General features: G+C 46.0%; 2 protein-coding genes across 3 annotated transcripts in view; one reads left to right on the top strand and one right to left on the bottom strand.

Moving 5' to 3' along the window:
- LOC139102464 (uncharacterized) overlaps window positions 1-6,245 on the top strand; it is a 50,992-nt gene extending 44,747 nt beyond the window's left edge. The window contains exon 7 of the mRNA XM_070656363.1: window positions 5,300-6,245. Coding sequence (XP_070512464.1) covers window positions 5,300-5,646 — 347 coding nt within the window. The 3' untranslated portion in view covers window positions 5,647-6,245. The remainder of the gene's footprint in view (window positions 1-5,299) is intronic.
- Qin (tudor domain-containing protein qin) overlaps window positions 1-17,460 on the bottom strand; it is a 139,428-nt gene that overhangs the window by 53,729 nt on the left and 68,239 nt on the right. The window lies entirely within an intron of this gene.

Below are 17,460 nucleotides of genomic sequence, written 5' to 3'. Positions count from 1 at the left end.
GAGGGAACGGGGGATGGAAATACGGGGGTCCGTTACGCGAGTCTCGCTTTTATTCCCCTCGGCTACCCTCTTTCCCGTCTTTTCTTCCTTTCCCGCTTCGTGTCTCCTCCCTCCTGCCCTCGTGCGAACCTAACCAGGTACGTCTTTACGCGCGTTTCATGACATACGGACAATGGCGGGGAAAACGGGGGCGGTGGTGCCGAGGGTGGCGCGGCAAGGGGAGAGGGTAAGGGTGATATACAAAGGGGCGTACCGCTGAGGGGGAGGGAGGGACGGAGACACGGTAGGAGAGTCGGAGGACGGAGGGCGACGGCGGACCGCGAGTGCATCGGAGAAAGACCGACGGAGGAACAATGCGGGGTGAAGGGTAGTTGTAGCAAACCTCGTCCCGTGCGCCCGGCTGACTTTATGACGATGGCTGAGACGTAAAAGAGAGAAAGACGGATGCCGGACAGGCGGAGGGTAGCGGAAGGGGACGGATCGTGCGCGATCGTGGATCATGCGGACGTCGAAGGCCTTCGCCCTTCGTCCGCGAGACGTGAGCATGAGACTGCGCGGGATGGTTACGTGAAAAGCGAATTTATGCAGAAAGGATATTGGCCGGACGTTACGTACAAGCAGCCGATACGTGTTCAGAAATAGATGCATAATAAATATTTATACGATTAATTTATATAAAACAACCACGGACGTAGACCGCCGTCGTTAAATTTTTTCTAAATCCTTCGCCGCCGCTCTATGATTTACTAATGACCCATCGAAATCGGTTCGTCAATGATTATTAAATTAATTCTGTCGAATAATATATGTATATAATTCCTTCAATATTTGAAATAATGCTAAAAGATTCACGAGCACCAGCACACGCGTATTCCCGAATTTATGAGAGAGACAGGAGAGAGAGACAGCGAGAGAGAAAGAGAGAGAGAGAGAGGAGGGAGAAAGGGAGATGACAGAATCCTCGCATGTGCAATTAATGCCGCGCCACGCCGCGCCGTTCGGTCCGCTGAAAGGATTAATATCCCGCTCGTAGGACAAACGCATCCGAAGTGTAAACGAACAGCTGGATAATCACAGGAAACGGCTGTTTAATCGTGTTCGGTACGATTACCGAAACCCGTATGACCATTTCGGTTCTCCGTCTCATTACGCGCCGCTCGAATCCGCTCGACTCGGCCGTAGTTCGGCGCTGCTCAGCTCCGGAACTATTTTGTTGCACGTGATAACGCTCGGGCATTGCATATCTATTCCAAAAGCGATTCGGTTCCGTCCGCGTGAGTACACTCGCACGCACATGGGAGAGCTTCTCTGAGCAAGAGCCTCCGGACATGTTCCGGATTAATCGAGACGCGCATTCTCGCACGCTCTCTCTCTGTCTCTCTCCTTCTCTCTCTCTTTCTAGCTTGACATCTGGTTGTTATATGCACAAAGCAAACCATCTCTCTCGCCGGATATCGACGTTCGATCATCTGCCAACTGCACAAGGCGCTTAAATATGTACTTGCATCCGCCCAATGCACACGCAAGAAATGTTAGCGCCGAGTCGCGGCGCGCAACGTTGAGGAAGTAACGATCGCGTTATCTCGAACAAGTCGTTAAGCAATTTACGCGTCTTTCATTTAACGGACGGGTCGCTTCGGGGGAAGGTGGGAGACAAAAATCTCTGACGCTGGTGAGCGCGACCCGCTGCTGGCCTTCCATCGCGAACCGCAGCTGCTTCGACGTTGCATTTTTCGCTGCTTGTTAGCCGTCACTTTTACAGCGACGCTAAGAAAAGGAAGTGACGGTCGCTTTATCTCTCGCGAATGGCTCGACTCAGACGAGAGCGAGAAAGGGAAAGACATGACAGCACCGCGGAAATTCGATGTCTTTGTAATTGTCGGCACTAATAATAACGTCAAACGATTGCGAGAGAGAAGAGCGTCTATTATCGGTACTGTGCGTTAAGAACTTGCGCGGCGTAAGAAGCGAGGAAGAAAGGCAGAGTCAAAAAAAAAAAAAAGAAAAAAAAGAAGATGAAGGAGACTAGAGGGAGGGAACTCTGATTCGCGTACGTCCCGTTTTGCTTATTTATTCTGCTTCAATAATTCGAGACAGAAGTTCCCCGACGCGATCCAGTTTTCTACGTGAACTTTTCATCGCATCTCTCCCGATACATCCGAGATAGTTCGCGATTCGCTCGGAAGAAATATCGACTTTGTGAGCGATGCGCGCAACTCGAGCTGCAAAAGGGGATCGCGCTACCAAACAACAGGTAGTACAATAGGCAACAAAGCGAAATGATCGTTTGTACGCGCGGAAGCACGGCGATCTTACATTGTTTAAAATATGAAAGTAGTTAGCGTACCATTAAAGAAATTACGTGCACGATGTCTTCAGACGAGATTTTTCGTATTAAAATAAAATAAAATTAAATTAAATTAAAATTACAATTTTTTCGTAACTCGGTTTGCAAGCTCGGAATCAGCCAACCGAAACTGAAAGATTCGCGTAAAAAGACTTAAGAAAAAGTTAAAGGTCGGAGCCAGAAAACCGCCGTGAATCTCGCGCGTTACCGGATGCAACCGTTCGGCGATGTATAGCCTCGCGATGCGTGTCTGAGTCTTTGATTTTAAGAATTCCTGTTTCACTTCCAAAAGAGAGGAAAAATGCACGACTCTTATAAGATTACACACGGAAGGAAAGAGCATGCTGATCTCTCAACGGGAAAGATAACAAGACCGGTCTCGTCGCCGCGCGGAAAAGACGTTGGTCGCGTGCCAACGCGTAAAATTCGCGCAAAAATGGAATCGCTGAGCCCGCACGGCTTCCTTAAAGTAATACCGGAAAGTATTCGGATAACAAATACGGTGGCGAGCCAGCATTTTCTCTGATTAACGAACCGAATTAAAAATGAGGCCGCTCGCTTATGAAGAAAGTTCCTTCGTTAGCCCCGGGGAAAGATTACACCCTGAATGTAGGGATAAAAAGGTATTCAACATTTTAAATCGTACTTTAAATGTTCGGCTTTGCCTCATTAATTATATCAAAAAATAAATTTAAAAAAAAAATCTTTCATAGCAATATCGCCCGATAACTTAATTTAACGAAAGATATAATTAATCAGTTATATCTCTTTTACTATTAAAAATTGTTCGATCTCAAATTATTTCGCTTTAAAAAAATTTTATCTATAACTCGCCGCGAGCACGTGCGTGTGTTTACATCGGCCGGCGGTCCTCGCGCTCTAAGTTCGCAAGGTGGAGGACGCGCGGGCAGCGGACAGCGAGAACCGGTTTGACCAGCGAATTCGGCAGTCGACCGTCGCGGTAGTATTTAGTACGTGCGTGTATTTACGTCTGGCCGGCAGCCTTCGCGTTCCAAGAATCCTAGTTCGCAAGGTGGAGGACGCGCGGGCGGCGGACAGCGTGAACCGGTTTGACCGGCGATTTCGGCAGTCGAGCGAGCTTTGCGTAAGGTCAGCTCAACAACAGTAAACAAATCACGCGGCGAAAAAAGTTTAGTATTTTTAGACAGCCACGAGAGATAAGCCACGGCGAAGAAAAACGTAGCTACACTTTCCACGCTTAACGGCGGCGTAAAAAAAAACTTCCAACGAGCACCTTTCGACTAAAAGGATCCAGCCGGGTTTGAATTTAACATGCGTTATTATATTGCGTTGTTCGGCGAATCGAGAAATTTCCCGCGTCAGTTTCACTCGGCGGAAGGCCGTTTCACAAGTTAGCTGGAAACAGTGGATTGGCCAGGTTTCATCTCGAGCGCCTGCAGGAATACCGATGCGACACAACGTCGATGGGATGCGACGCGACGGGATGCGATGCGATGTGATACGACGAAATGGACCGGTCTGTACGCGCGCAACAACCCCGGGAACGTATACAGAACGTGCAACCTACCGACGCGGTCGCATAAACTCGACCGTACTTCACCGAGACATCCATATGAAATTCACACCTTGCGTCGCTTGTCCGATCTGTTTTGTCAGCGGAAGAGATTCTGCGTACCCGTACGGAATAAACGCTCACCGTCCCGCTTTCGCCCGCTAAACTACTCGCTTCTGTCCTTTCTCGCTTGCGTCTCTCGCTTTCTCTCTCTCTCTCTCTCGTTTTCATCCCGGTTTGCGGTTTGGTCGCGTAATTATAACTTCGGTAGAATCTACGACAACACCAGCGTCGAACGTATTCTCGTTCTCAAGCTATTCACCCCTTTCGAAGGTGTACCCTATGCTTCGTGCCCGGTCTAATTATTTCGTTTTCCGCCGTGCTACGAACGATGGGGTGAAAAAAGACGGCAACGAGGAGGACAGACAAGTGGCGGTAAGGACGTGAGAAGGGGAGGACCCCGAGGATGCTTTCTCGGGCTATTTTAATGGCGCTTTCGAACCTCTTTCAGCCACGACGTGAACAGCTTCGAGTTGTCTATCCTTTGTTTCCACTTCTCCTTTGATCGCCCTAGGATGATCACTTGTTTACGCTTACCGATATTAAATGGGAAACACTTTAATTTTGATCTCGAGAAAACTTCCGAGTGCGCCATGCAGCATTTTAATAAAGTTAAGAAAAAAAAAAAAGAAATTAATTCACAAAATTAACTTTATACGTACAGAAATTGCTTTCAGTTCCTTTAACAGAGACGTAAGATTTGACAAGTTACTGAGCATTCGAAATATATATATTTTTATCGTTTAACTTCTGCTTTATCTCGGATTTAAATGTCTGATCTAGACAAAATACTCCGTTCTCAGTTTCCGATTACACAATCGCACCATTGCTCGAGAAAGGTATGTGAGAAGCTGCGATTTTCCGATGAAATTCGAATGGCTGCGGCTACAAACGAAGAGATGGAAACGGAAATAGAGAAAAGGCAAAGAACCGTGGTTGCACCGAGTCGTTTAACCCCTCCGCATCCGTTCATTTAAGTAGCTAACTCATCCAAATCGCCCGGCGCTTTATGTGCGCTTGCGGGCTTCACGCAAAGGGAATCCGTGAGCATTGAAATTGCAGCCGGAATAATCCGTGAATTATTTAGTCTCGAATATACGATTGAACGCGATATTAGGGAGATACGATGAAATGCATTCGAACACCAAAAACCGCATTATTAAAATATTAATTATTATTTTTATTCGTTAAATGTAGCCGTTAATAATTAAGAAACATTAGTAATTAAGGAAAAACTCTATGTAACGTGTAATATTAATTACAAACGTCGGTTTAAATTTAGTAAAAATAATTGCAATGTCGCGAACAAAAAAAAAAAAAAAAAAGAAAAAAACTTACGGCAATCAATTCAATTACAGGTCGACCGGGCACGGATTATCCAGTGCTGGGGAAGGTGCCTTACACAAATTTCTATTGCGACGACCAGTCTTTCCCCGGGTTCTTCGCCGACGTGGAGACGAGATGCCAGGCGTGGCATTATTGCGACATAGACGGTCGACAAGCAACATTTCTCTGCCCGAACGGCACGCAATTCAGCCAGGCAGTCTTCGTCTGCGACTGGTGGTTCAACGTGAGGTGCGAGCTCAGCCCGAAGCTCTACGCCATCAACAGTCGACTTTATGGTACGCCCACCGAGAGCCCAACCAGACCTCACCGACTGATCACGAAGGAACTCCTCGAGAACATCTTCGTGCGTAGGAAATGAAGGGGGCGGGCGAGCCGGCACGCGATACTCGTCTCGAAAAACGAAGAGGAAGCGAGGAAATAAGGGAAAGCGGGCGCGATCGTTGTCATCCTGGGAGGAAAGTACTTTTCCTGCGACGCGAGGAATCGCGACGAGGGGCGTTGGATTACCGGCGCGCTTCGAAAAAACATCTCGCGCGTACGCCGGATACGGGGCGCGCAGAAAATTGTCCTTTCTCCTCTTTTAGAGAATCGTGACTCTCGGGCTCTCGGAGTCTTTTCTTCGAAATGCGGAAGCAATCGCAGTCACCTAACTATTCTATCACATCGATCAGGAGGAGAGCCGGCGCGAGACTCGCTCCATGGGCCCTGTCACGGCTGCGGAACTTTCAAAGGAAACGGAGAGACATTCGAGAGCATCCGACGATAGCCGTGGTGTGCTGGTAAGACGGGCGCGATTATCCGCGACAATCGTGGATTTCTGCGGAAGATCGTCGCGTGAGAGAGCATCGCCGCCGACGAAGGCGCACTCGAGGCTCCGCTGAATCGCGCGATGAACGTTCTCGGGAGATTACCGGTGGATAAATCTTTGCCCAATGAATATCGAAGAGATCTCCGCCGAAGGCGAGGAGCGGGCTTTCCCGCTCCGGGAGGGCGGGGGAGGGAGGGAGGAAGATACGTTCGTTGCGATGAGCACCGCTGCGTCAATAAAAAAGGAATCGGTGGTGGAGTTTGACTTCCATCTGCGATCAGTCTTCCCTTCTGACGGAAGGAGCCGCCCGACGCGGGAGAGCATTCCGCACCCTCGATGCGGTTCTTAATCGTTGATGAAATCCCGGGATGGCCAAGGCACCAGGATCTTCTCCTTTACAAATGTCTCTCGCTGACGGGTGTCTTTTCGTCTCTCTTTTTTTTTTTCTACCGCACGACGGAGAAGAGATCTCGGAAATTGATCGTCACGGCGGAAGTGGAAGAGTTAACGACGCGGGCAGTACGTGCCACCAACGCATATACTTGTGAGGAAAGTGAACCGAGCGCTCCATGATCGATCATTGAACCCGGGCACGATCCCGGACGCCTCGACTGCGTTATAATTTATTTGACGGATATATCGCGGCTTCCGTTGCGTTTTTCGACAGTCGCGGCTTTGCACGTTAAATTTTATTCGTCGATCTGTAAAACGGCGACCGACGTCGTTAGATTCTGCTGTGAGGGACTTGACCCGCGCCTTAGTTGCACCCTCTGTTGTCTCGCGGTCTCTTCGCCGAGAAGCGAGTCATCTCGGCGAGCAACGAATAAAAGACGTAATAGTCTGTTATCGCCAAATTATTGTTACTGCGTTATTATAGAAGTAATCGTCGATTGCAAGCGCATAGAAGATTAGTTGAATGTACCGTTAGCTTATTAATATTATACCCAGCTACATCAATAAAATACTAATATTGCGTACTCGTTAGAAGTGTAAGAAGATGATGAGCCTTCGAACGATTATCCGGACAGAAGAAGCAATCGAGTTTTTCGCAATAATGAGACAAAACGTCGCTCGCTCTGCACCGAGCGCCGCGGTGAAGAAAGAAATCGATGTATTTTCATGCGCGGACGGCACCGGCATTGACGAGCGTCCCAAGTCGACGCTTCCCGAAATCGGTAACCGATAATACGATTGTGCATGTCCGCCGATTGTGATACCCGAATAAAGTAGCGCGCAAGCACGCGCGTAAACGTGACAACGGCAGACTTGCCGGCAATTAGCAATGATGCGTCGCGCCGATATTGTTGCGGCCCGTGCGAAAAAAAAAAAAAAAAAAAACTAATAATAATAAAAAAAAAATTAAAAAAAAAAATAAAAAAGTGCCGAACAGTGCGAGCAGCGACAAATGAAAGCGATTTCTGCGACGGAATGACCATGTGCCTTTACCCAACGCCCTTCGCACCCTGTAAATAAGGTATTTACTTAATGATAAGCTATCGCACCGCCGAACGGCGGCTTTTTTGCGCTTAACGTTCGTAAAAACGTGCGAGCTGGATCGACGCGACGTAACGACAAGTCCAACAATTTTCAAGTCAAAATTAATAAGACGGGATAATTGAAAATAAAGACGCGCGATTAAGTAAAGTGTCCCGCCGTGCTTACGGGATAGTTGGCTTTCTTCGATCCTTTGGCGGTATTCGGCGGGGAATGTAATCTTCGCAAATTGGATGCTGTGCAAGAATGCCATTACTGAAAATTTTATTTAATATAAGGAAGGGAAAGAGAGCGAGAGAGCTTTTACGAGAGGAAGTTACGGCAAATTAGTTCGAAAACTTTTCGGTACGGGCACGGTGTATCTTTAATGAGGGATGCCGACTTTTGCTGGCCAATTTGCTAATGAAGAACGGTTAACGGAGACAATCTTCAGTGAAACTAAAGATTACTTTTTAAACGAGTGACGGGATTTAAGCCGAAGAGTCACACTTAATTCGATTATATGCCACAGGGAAGAAAATCTCAAGTAATTCCTTCCGTTCGCGGTTTATACATAGCGCGATTAAGCTTTCGTTTGTTAATTGACAGCGGCGTCTTTAATCGTCTTTTATCGCGTATCGAGCGCTCTGATTTACGTTTAACTCAATTTAAGCATCGCGTCGGTCAGTCTGTTGTCGCAAAAATAAGAAAATATGCGACGACAATTAATTTGGTGCGACATTCGGTCGGATCCATTCTTAGAGTTTCCAAGCTTGAGGAGTTTTGCGTGCTATTGAAATATGTATTTTAAAAGCGAATAAAGTATCGATATTTTAAGTTATCTGACGGGACATCTCGTTGAGATAACGCGTACGTGTAAAGTTTCCCCGCGTAGGTACGATTAAAAAAATATTTATAAAATAAAAATAAAAATAAAAAAAATGATATGAGTCAGACCCAGTGCAAGAGAAAATATTACATGTAAAAATAATTAAATATTGGTACAGCGATTTCGAATAATTTAATTCTAAAATAAGAAAGAGAATAGATTAACGGATATTATGATTAAATAACGTGCCAGGAATAATTCATTCATTTCCACTTTCCCGATTTAAGTGAAGCGGTTTGGAAATCGTTCTATTAATTTATTTAACATTTATTCCGGTTCGCTAACATTTTCTTTTACATATAGAATTGGTCGCGTTGCCGGAACAAGTATTACCTTTGCAACAACGGATTGACGCAAAACAGATCGCATATTGTCGCGTAATGCAACGCGATAGGCTATTAATGGTCGCACCAATGTCGGGGCCATCCTTTTGCGTAACGCGAGAATTGAAAAAAAAAAAAAAAAATAGTCGTGAACATTGTTGGTGGATCGACAGTGGCCAGTGCGGTCGCTGTGACCGCAACTGATTCAACCCTCTACACATCGGTGGACAGTTTTATATAAAATATCAGGTAGCCGCGTTGCGTTAAATGAACCGCAAGCTGCATTCCGCAAAATAATTGGTTTTGCCAGCGTATCAGAATTTTTTTTCCCCCTCCTCTCCCTCCCCCCCGCAAGCTGAGTTAGTACGGCGCTATGGTTTGAGGTTTGTTTCTGGTTTCTGTTTTAATTTCATTTCTCCACTCCCTTCCCTTCCCTCCGATCGTTATTAGATTTGTTTCGAATTGCGCGGCTGACGTTCACGTCCGCCTGTGAACATCCTCGCAATTACGCAATCATCGTGCCTAGGCGTTTCTCTAAACGCGACAATTTACCGTCGGTATCGCGACGTTTCTTATATATACGAAAGTGGTTTTCCCAAATCTTGCCGTTACGGGAAGCTTCGCTCGCCCGCTCGCTTCGCGCGAATGTTGATCTAAAATTATTGTTCCACGTCTCGGCAAACTTTTCGGTTCAATCTGCCCCGATTATCTCGCGCGCCAGGGTTGCGCGCAATTCGCAGACGCAATAGATTCATGCGTTTCGTGCGCTATCACGCGCGGTTCTCATTCGGCGGAAGGTACGCCCGGTGTACCAAAATCATCGATTTATTAAAAAAAAACTGGCCGTAAAGAGCAATCGATCGGTATTGGGGAGCGTTTAGAGCCACTTTCGCGGAGGGTGGACAATCGCGTATCGGAAAAAGCGGGAGGGAGACCGACAACGAGGACCGAGCGGGGTAGTTTTCCGTAAAGAAGGAGAGGAGAGATCTAAGAATCCATCAGCGAAACTGGTAATCAGGTGGAACCAGCACGAACCACTTTCTGAGATCCAATCTCGCTGGGAGTTTTGCCCCTTCCCCTTGCATTTTTCTTCTCACCCCTATTTCGTGCGAATGCAGCACGTGTGTGCGACGTCGTCGTCGTTCGTCCGTTTCTCTAACCCCTTTCCCTCAATCCAGTGCAATGATTCGTCCAATTTTGCGGGCGAGTCTGATTCGAACGGGCCGTTCAACGTGTTTGAGACCGTGCGTTACTCACCGATTTCAAGCCTTTTCGATGCCGGGAGAGAAAAATGGTGTATTAATGAAGTGGTGCAACGCGTATTCAACATCGCGAAAATAACATGCTGCTCGCCGTCACGAGCGTGTGATATCCGATAATCGAGAAAAAAAAAAAAAAAAAAAACCGACTAATTGGCAATTGTTTCAGCGGACGAAGTTAACGATTTTTGAACGTCACGAGATCGAGCGGAGAAGATTTCTGATATCTCTCTACACGGTGGAAACGAACGGGAGATTTTACGAATTGACATCGACGAAAAAATCGACGATGGGGAGAGAGCCAGTATTCGCGAGGACGCGCTACGGCCGCGCCTTTAATTGCAAGATTCTTTTGATAGCACTTTTAAAGCCGGATGCAAATGGGCCATAAAACCGAGCGTCCAGGTGGCTTTCATTTACGAGTGCGGAAAGTTTTTAGGTCCGCCGCCACCGGAGTGAGAGAGGGCCTGTTTTATCGGTCTGCGACTTCGAAAGTAATTCTCTTACTTGACGGTGAAACCAACAGGCCGCGCGAATTCGAGGCTAATTTCGCAGAGAGGTAAGTCTTTCGTTCTCCGTTCACTTTAACTTCTTTACCGATCACGCTCGCTTCAGCGGTACCCCTACTTTGCGTCGGTGCTCGACGTGTGACGCCGCTAAAGCTTTTATATCGGCCACGTCGGGAAAAAAAGAAAGAAAAAAAAAAAAAAGAAAATGCAAAGCCTTAGTTGATCTTTCCAAGATTTAATTCCGTTCATTCAAGATATCACGCAGAGTGTCGAATTTTCGCGAGACTAGGCGACGTTTGTGATACGCCGCCGTGAATTTGCGTACACGTATCCCCGCGCTTATTTTCGCGCCCACGTCGGACGAGGAGACGGACACGCGGACGAATTATTTTCGTCCGCATAAACAAAGCCGCGACTTGAAAGGGGAATTTAAATTGTTCGCTAGTTTTACACGCCCGCGGCGCTCTGTCGCTATCCTACTCGCCCACTCGCTCACCCTCTGTTCGTTTCATCCCTCTGCCCTCTCTCTCCCTCTTTTATCTATCTCTATCTAATTCTCGATATGCATCCTCTTCCCTCCCTATTGTTTCGCTCTTTCCTTCACCTCGCACCCTCCCGCGGGGTGGGCGCGTGTTGTTGCTGCTGTGCCGCTGTCCATCAGGAAAGATCCCGGGATGCGAGCCTGCGCTTGAAGCCCATTGATTAACCGTTGTCTGCCACATGCTGCGAGCAAGAGAGGACGCAGAAAAGCTCTCTCGCGAGGGACGAGGAAAGGTGAGAGAAGAGGAGAGAGAAAAAGAGAAAGAGAGAGAGAGAGACGCGCGCGTTCAGCGTGCCCACGAGCAACGTTTATGAAAACTTTGTGCATCGACTGCGCCGCAGCAACGAATAAAATAACGCCCTGGATTATTCCGCCCGTCTCTGTCTCTCTCTCTTTTTCTCTCTTCCTTCTCTCTTTATCGCACAGTCCATTCCCCTCGCCGTCTCGATCGACCGTGCGGAGGGCTCCACGCTTAAATTATCAACGTTTTCCATTTTGTATCGCCGATTACTTGCCCCGAAGCCCATCGTCGGCGCCGTCGATAAGCAACGTCAAAGAGTTCTCCGAGCTAGCTACGGTCAAACGCTGCGTGTCCACCCCGCGTTATTGATGAAGCGCGCCTCTCTGGCTGCTTGTTATTCAATATTTATATTTCCTATCCTACCAAAATGCAATGCCGATTTTGCGCTAAACGAATCTGCGGCGCTGAATCACGACGCCGATGACAAATGACTCGATCCCGGGACAAAAAACCACGGGAAGAAATTTGTTCCTTTTGTAATTGCGAATAAAATGTAATCCCACTGCCTTCGTTCGCTCTCCGGAACGAGCAGCGAGCTCCGATTAGCTGCTTCTCTTATATAAACTAGCCCCTCGGCATATGCAATGTAAGTACTTTCCTTTCGTACGTTCAGGAAATAGCTTTTCCCTGGTAAACTGCATGGATTTTCAGAGTCCTTATACATAGCATTTACGGCGTTCACGCGGTATTTACGCTGGTCCCGATATTTTCGCTCGTCGCCAAGGATTAACCTAACAATTGGTTCGATCGCGTATATTACGTGAAATCCGACGCGACATGATGTTAACACGCTGGGCTTATGAGAATGACAGGCAAACGATGCTTTTGTGATCGATTAACGGATGAATTTATCCGAATAAATTTTGAACAATTAATTAACCCATTGCATTCCTCGATATAAATATATTAAAAAGCAAGCGGAGAAATAAGAATCAGATGTATCACTCACCAATAAAAGACTGGTTTAAATTATCGTTGCTTACCTGAAACAAAAAAAAGACAGTGGTCAATACTTTTGCAAATACATTTCATAAAAAAAAAAGAAAAAAAACCGAGTCGAGATTGTTGAGCGATATTAAATATCGTACAAAACCTTCGCGCGAAAAGTGGAAAAGTAAGGGCGACTCCGCGAGGTTCGGGGGAAAAAAAGGAGGTTGAAGGAACGCCGTGGAATAATGATACGAGCGCATGAAACGACGGGGGCGGGAAATGCGATAAGAAATATGGCGAGGCGAGTCGTCGCGCAATTAAAACGAATTTCGCGAAATTCCCGAGTATTCCAGTGGGCAAGTAGAAACCTTCGTTTCTATGCCGGCGAGGATGATCGACGTGATTCCGCGTGCAAAAACGGACGAACGTGATACGCAGAGAGAAACGAGAACACAGAACCGCCACCGGCCTTCCAGAGATCGGAGCGAGACGGATGGAAAAAAAAGAGAAAGAGAGAGAGAGAGGGAAAAGAGAGAAGAGAGCGAAGCACCCTCCGATTTTTATTCTCGCCCGCCCGCCCGTCCGACCAACCGACCGACCGACCGACCGACCGACCGGCCGGCCGGTCGACCCATTCGCTCCGCTCGTGCGCTTTCTCCCCATTTCGTTCGGTTTTTTAATTCGCGCGATATTTCCTGGTCGTTCGCATGTTAATTTTCGACGACCAATGACGCGGCAGGCCCGCGAGGCACAGACGCCGATGATATTTCGCGTGTTTCGAGTGCGGGTCGAGAGCAAAATTCCCGATCTGTTGGACGCGCAACCAATCCCTCTCCCCGTTTTGTTCGCCCTCTACCTCTCTTCTCTACCCTCTGTCCACCCTCCGCGCTGCACCCCCTTTTTCTCGTCGATATCGATACGAGCGAATGCGGGCTGGGTCCTTACCGCGCGCGGCAGTGCGCCATCGTGTGCGCGTACGTGCGAAGAAACGTGGAGGGACCGGAATTAACGAAGGGTCCGCGGTAACAATTGCCCGCCCGCGCCAGGGCACTCTTTGATCACGGGGCATTATGGCGTTTTATAACGCACGAAATGTTTTCGAACGGCAAATATTAGTACTGACGCAAATTATGCTTTCCTTCACATATTAGTTATGAAATAAACAATGCTTCGTGCGGGAGCATAATCGCCCGCGCGGTGCAATAGTTTATGCAGCCGACGATAACGCTAGGCCGGAGCCAAATGCAAATTAAATTTTATTCGTTTAATTATTCACGCAGATTCGCATGCCGGTTGTCGTTCCATTAATTAAATAATTAATTAGATATTTATTGAACAGTAATTGCTTACGCGGTGAAAGGCCGACAGGCGCAAACTTATTGCCCACTTATTTTTCCATACGACCATTCAATTTTCCCTCTCGTTCTATAAATATTGATGGAACTCGATTTCAAAGGAACAATCTGCCAAAATAAATAGCGCCCGACGTTTAATCGTGGAATACATTCAAGGCGGGGGAGGTGAATACTTCTCACCCCCGTTATTATTATTGCGGTATTTAACACGGTTCCCATCGCGATACACATTGTGCAATCGATGATGTAATAAGTCATTAACGTAGAATAACGCGTCCGTATGTAAACCTCTGCTGCCTCGGGTGTTTGAAAAATGCAATAACGCGTGATGTTATTACGATTAAAGCGCTGCTGGTAATTAGCTGTCAGTGTTGGGCAAAATTCGAAACAACACTATTATAACTCTTTCGAATATTGAAGGTTTTACGTACGCGAATAAGGTTTCCGGTCGAGAGATGCGACATTTCGGTAGAGAGCAACATAAGACCGGAAATGATTTCGATGTGTCGCCAATACTAAAAAACAAAGCCAAATGGCAGTCGAACTAGTGTTGGAGATTTCGATGCCCGAATACAATCGACAAAGAAGCCCCGGGTGCCAGGCATCGGAGTCGCTCGTTTCTTGTAACACAATTTACATCGACTAATTTCCCATTAAATTTATTAGAGCTCCTAAATTATTTGTAACGAAATATACGACACCTGTCGCGAAGAGAAAACGGCTCTCCGAAATATTCTGCTTAATTAAATCGGATGAATTAAAATACAAACGATACTATTCTCTTAAGAATCCGCAAGGATCAATTAGAGTATTGTCGAAGGATAAAGGATTGCATTATAAAAATTATAAAATTAATTTTTCACGCAATAAATGTATTCCGAATTATATACAAATCGATCCGTATGTTATATGCATGTATAAAAACACGCTGTATTTTATTTTACGTGAAAGTTCTCCTCCAATTTAATTATATGTTATATATATATAAATAATATATGTATATATAATAGTGGCATATATGTAACAAACACGGATTTACGTATAACAATAGTCATTGCAGTCGTGCCCCGATTGCCAAACACGTCGTCAAACAAACATCTATTTCAAAGAGTTGTGCTTGAGCGTGTTATAAATAATCCACGTAGCTAAAAAATCACCATGGTTTATGATTAATCCGGCAGTATTTTTTCTCGTTGATATATTGTTCTCCGGCAGCGCGCACACAATGCGGCTGCACCAAGCTGCAACCCCGCGAAATGGCCGCGTATACCCGCGTGCTTGATTATTCACAGTTATTCCAATGGATTTCGGCTTTCGATTTGACTTTCGAAATTCCATTTTTATGCGTCGCTGCCTGTTCATCGTTCTTCTGCTCTTATAAAAAATTTACGGCAACGTCGAGCGTGTAACATCGGGGAGGGAGGGGAGGGAGGAATCTATTGTGAATTTTTTAGAGGCTAACAAATAGAACGAAATAGAATTGTTCGTATTGTTCGCTTCGATTATTATTTCGCAGGCGCTCAAATACGTTTTAGGAATATCCCATGGTTTAATTCGACGAAGAAAATGTAATAATGACTTACACGAATGTACGTTTTAAAATGACTGAAAATCCCGAGCTCCTTAAACTTATTTTTTACTTTCAATGTCAGATATTCTAAGTTCCGCGCGCAAGAATCTGATTGCATACATTTTTATAAGTCGCGCATAGTAAATCGTGATTTGAAGAGCGAGACAGAGTTCTACTCTACATACATAACTTAAATAGTTTACGGAAGCGAAATAAAACGACGGCGCTGATCGAATAAAAGATAGAAAAACGCGGGACTTTGGGAAAAGTTGGATGTCTAAACGAGAGAAGGCTCTTATTCGCCACCTGTGCATAGCTAATGAATTCTCGCGCGACGAAGAGAAAGCCCGTCGTAACAAGGTTGGCCGACATAAGTCACTGGGTTGCTTTCTTTGTAATAAAATTTTTCGATATGTTCGAACATCCCATAAAGTGTGAGAAGCGACACGAAAGTACGGGACTATTTGTGCGTAAACAAATACGGTGAAAGTGGGTAAAAGCGCGTGATTGCACCTTTCTATTAATTTAGGAAAAAAAATCCTATCTTAAAAAAATAGTATGACGTTTTGGTATGAGTACATTGGTTAATTGTTACCGCTTAAAACCGACTGTCGAGTCGGAGATTTAATGTTCGATTTAATTTGCAACTGGGATCTTTCGAAGCATACGTAAAAAAAAAAACGTGAAGCGTGCGCAAAATTTGTTCTAGTAATTTAAAGAAAAAGATAAGGGTAAGCGGCGTACGTGCCGTGCGCGAGCTACGTTCCCCCACTACCTTCCCTACTACACACTCTCGCTCTGTCCTTCTCTAGCGGTCGAACGCGACGTACGTACGCAGCACGTGCTCCGTACATATTAAAAGTCTACGTAAAATCGACGGGCCAGGGGCACGAAATCTGGCGTGAATAATCTTCCCGGATTAATTATGCGTCCCGGCGACTACATCGTGATACCAAGTAAGTTAAACCTCGTGTACGTGTACGTTAAATTCGCGTATTTTTGTGGCTACGCAGTGATCGAGAATAGAGATCGGTGGGTCGCGCGCGCGGCGGAAGAAGCTCAAGGAGCATGGGGAAAGGGGATGGGTGCTCGCTAGCGGTGGTCAGCGTGCTCGTATCTCATCCGTATTGCGTAGGTTCGGGGCTCGACGGGTGTGGGCGCGAGGAGCGCGGAGAGTAGCGGGGACGGTGCGCGGCTAGCTGTGTCGCTGCTATGTGCGTCCGGACACTCGGCACCAAAACACACGCGCGGCGAGATAATAATACGCGTTGAATAATCATTGAACATTGAACAGAACAGAATATTAACTATGTTTTCTGTTTCAGATAATACTCTATCATCGAAGGACCACCCCGACATCCCGCAGACATCCTGAGAGGAGGAGGAGGCCCAGGAAGGGTGTCCTGCACCAGAGGAACAGCCCCAGGGTAAGTATCAATTTTTCTTCTAAATTAAATAGTTTAGACTTTTGATAACGTTGTTTCATTATTTTATTTAATTAAATTAAATATCTATAATATAATTTTTAATTTATCTGTTACAGATCAGAGAAATTAAAGTACCGTACGCCGAAATCAGATTATACGAACCGCAGCCGGTTCGTCGGTCGCTTCGGGAGTGCCGCTAGTTACCGCGCGTTTTTTCTTACGATTCTTTTTTTACGAAAGTACGTTCGCGAGTTACTTGTGCGCGGAAGGATGACTCGTCACGTCCCATCTGAGAGGATGAGCAGGCCCAGGAGGCATCCTGCCTCGGCGGAGCAACTTTTAAGTAAGCATGAATTTTTTTAAATTAAATCTTAATTAAAAAAAATTATTACCTTTTTTTTTATCAATCTTATTAAGTTTCTAGCACGTCTACATTAATATTTTCGTTTTATGTTACAGACACCGGCAGAATTTTACAACTCCGCTGTATGCAGATTGGGTAAGTCTGTAACTTGTTTTCAGGATTTTCTTTTTACAGCAGTGCCGAAAAGTAACGCGAGCAAGTGATTAATAAATTTCGCGAATGTAAAATCACGGTCGCGTTCGCGAGTGTCCAGTGCGCGAAAAGATGGCTCGTCACGTCCCATCTGAGTGGAGGAGCAGGCCCGGGGGGCATCATACATCGTCGGAGCAACTCTTAGGTAGGCATAATTTTTTTTTATAAAATCTTTATTAAATAAAGACTATAACCTTTTTTTTTACTAATTTTTTAAACAAATATACATGT

The sequence above is a fragment of the Cardiocondyla obscurior genome, linkage group LG05 (genome assembly GCF_019399895.1).
Source record: "Cardiocondyla obscurior isolate alpha-2009 linkage group LG05, Cobs3.1, whole genome shotgun sequence".
NCBI classification, from domain to species: Eukaryota; Metazoa; Arthropoda; class Insecta; order Hymenoptera; family Formicidae; genus Cardiocondyla; species Cardiocondyla obscurior.
The sequence above is the reverse complement of the archived record's forward strand: the minus strand, read 5'-3'. Positions and strand labels throughout refer to the sequence as shown.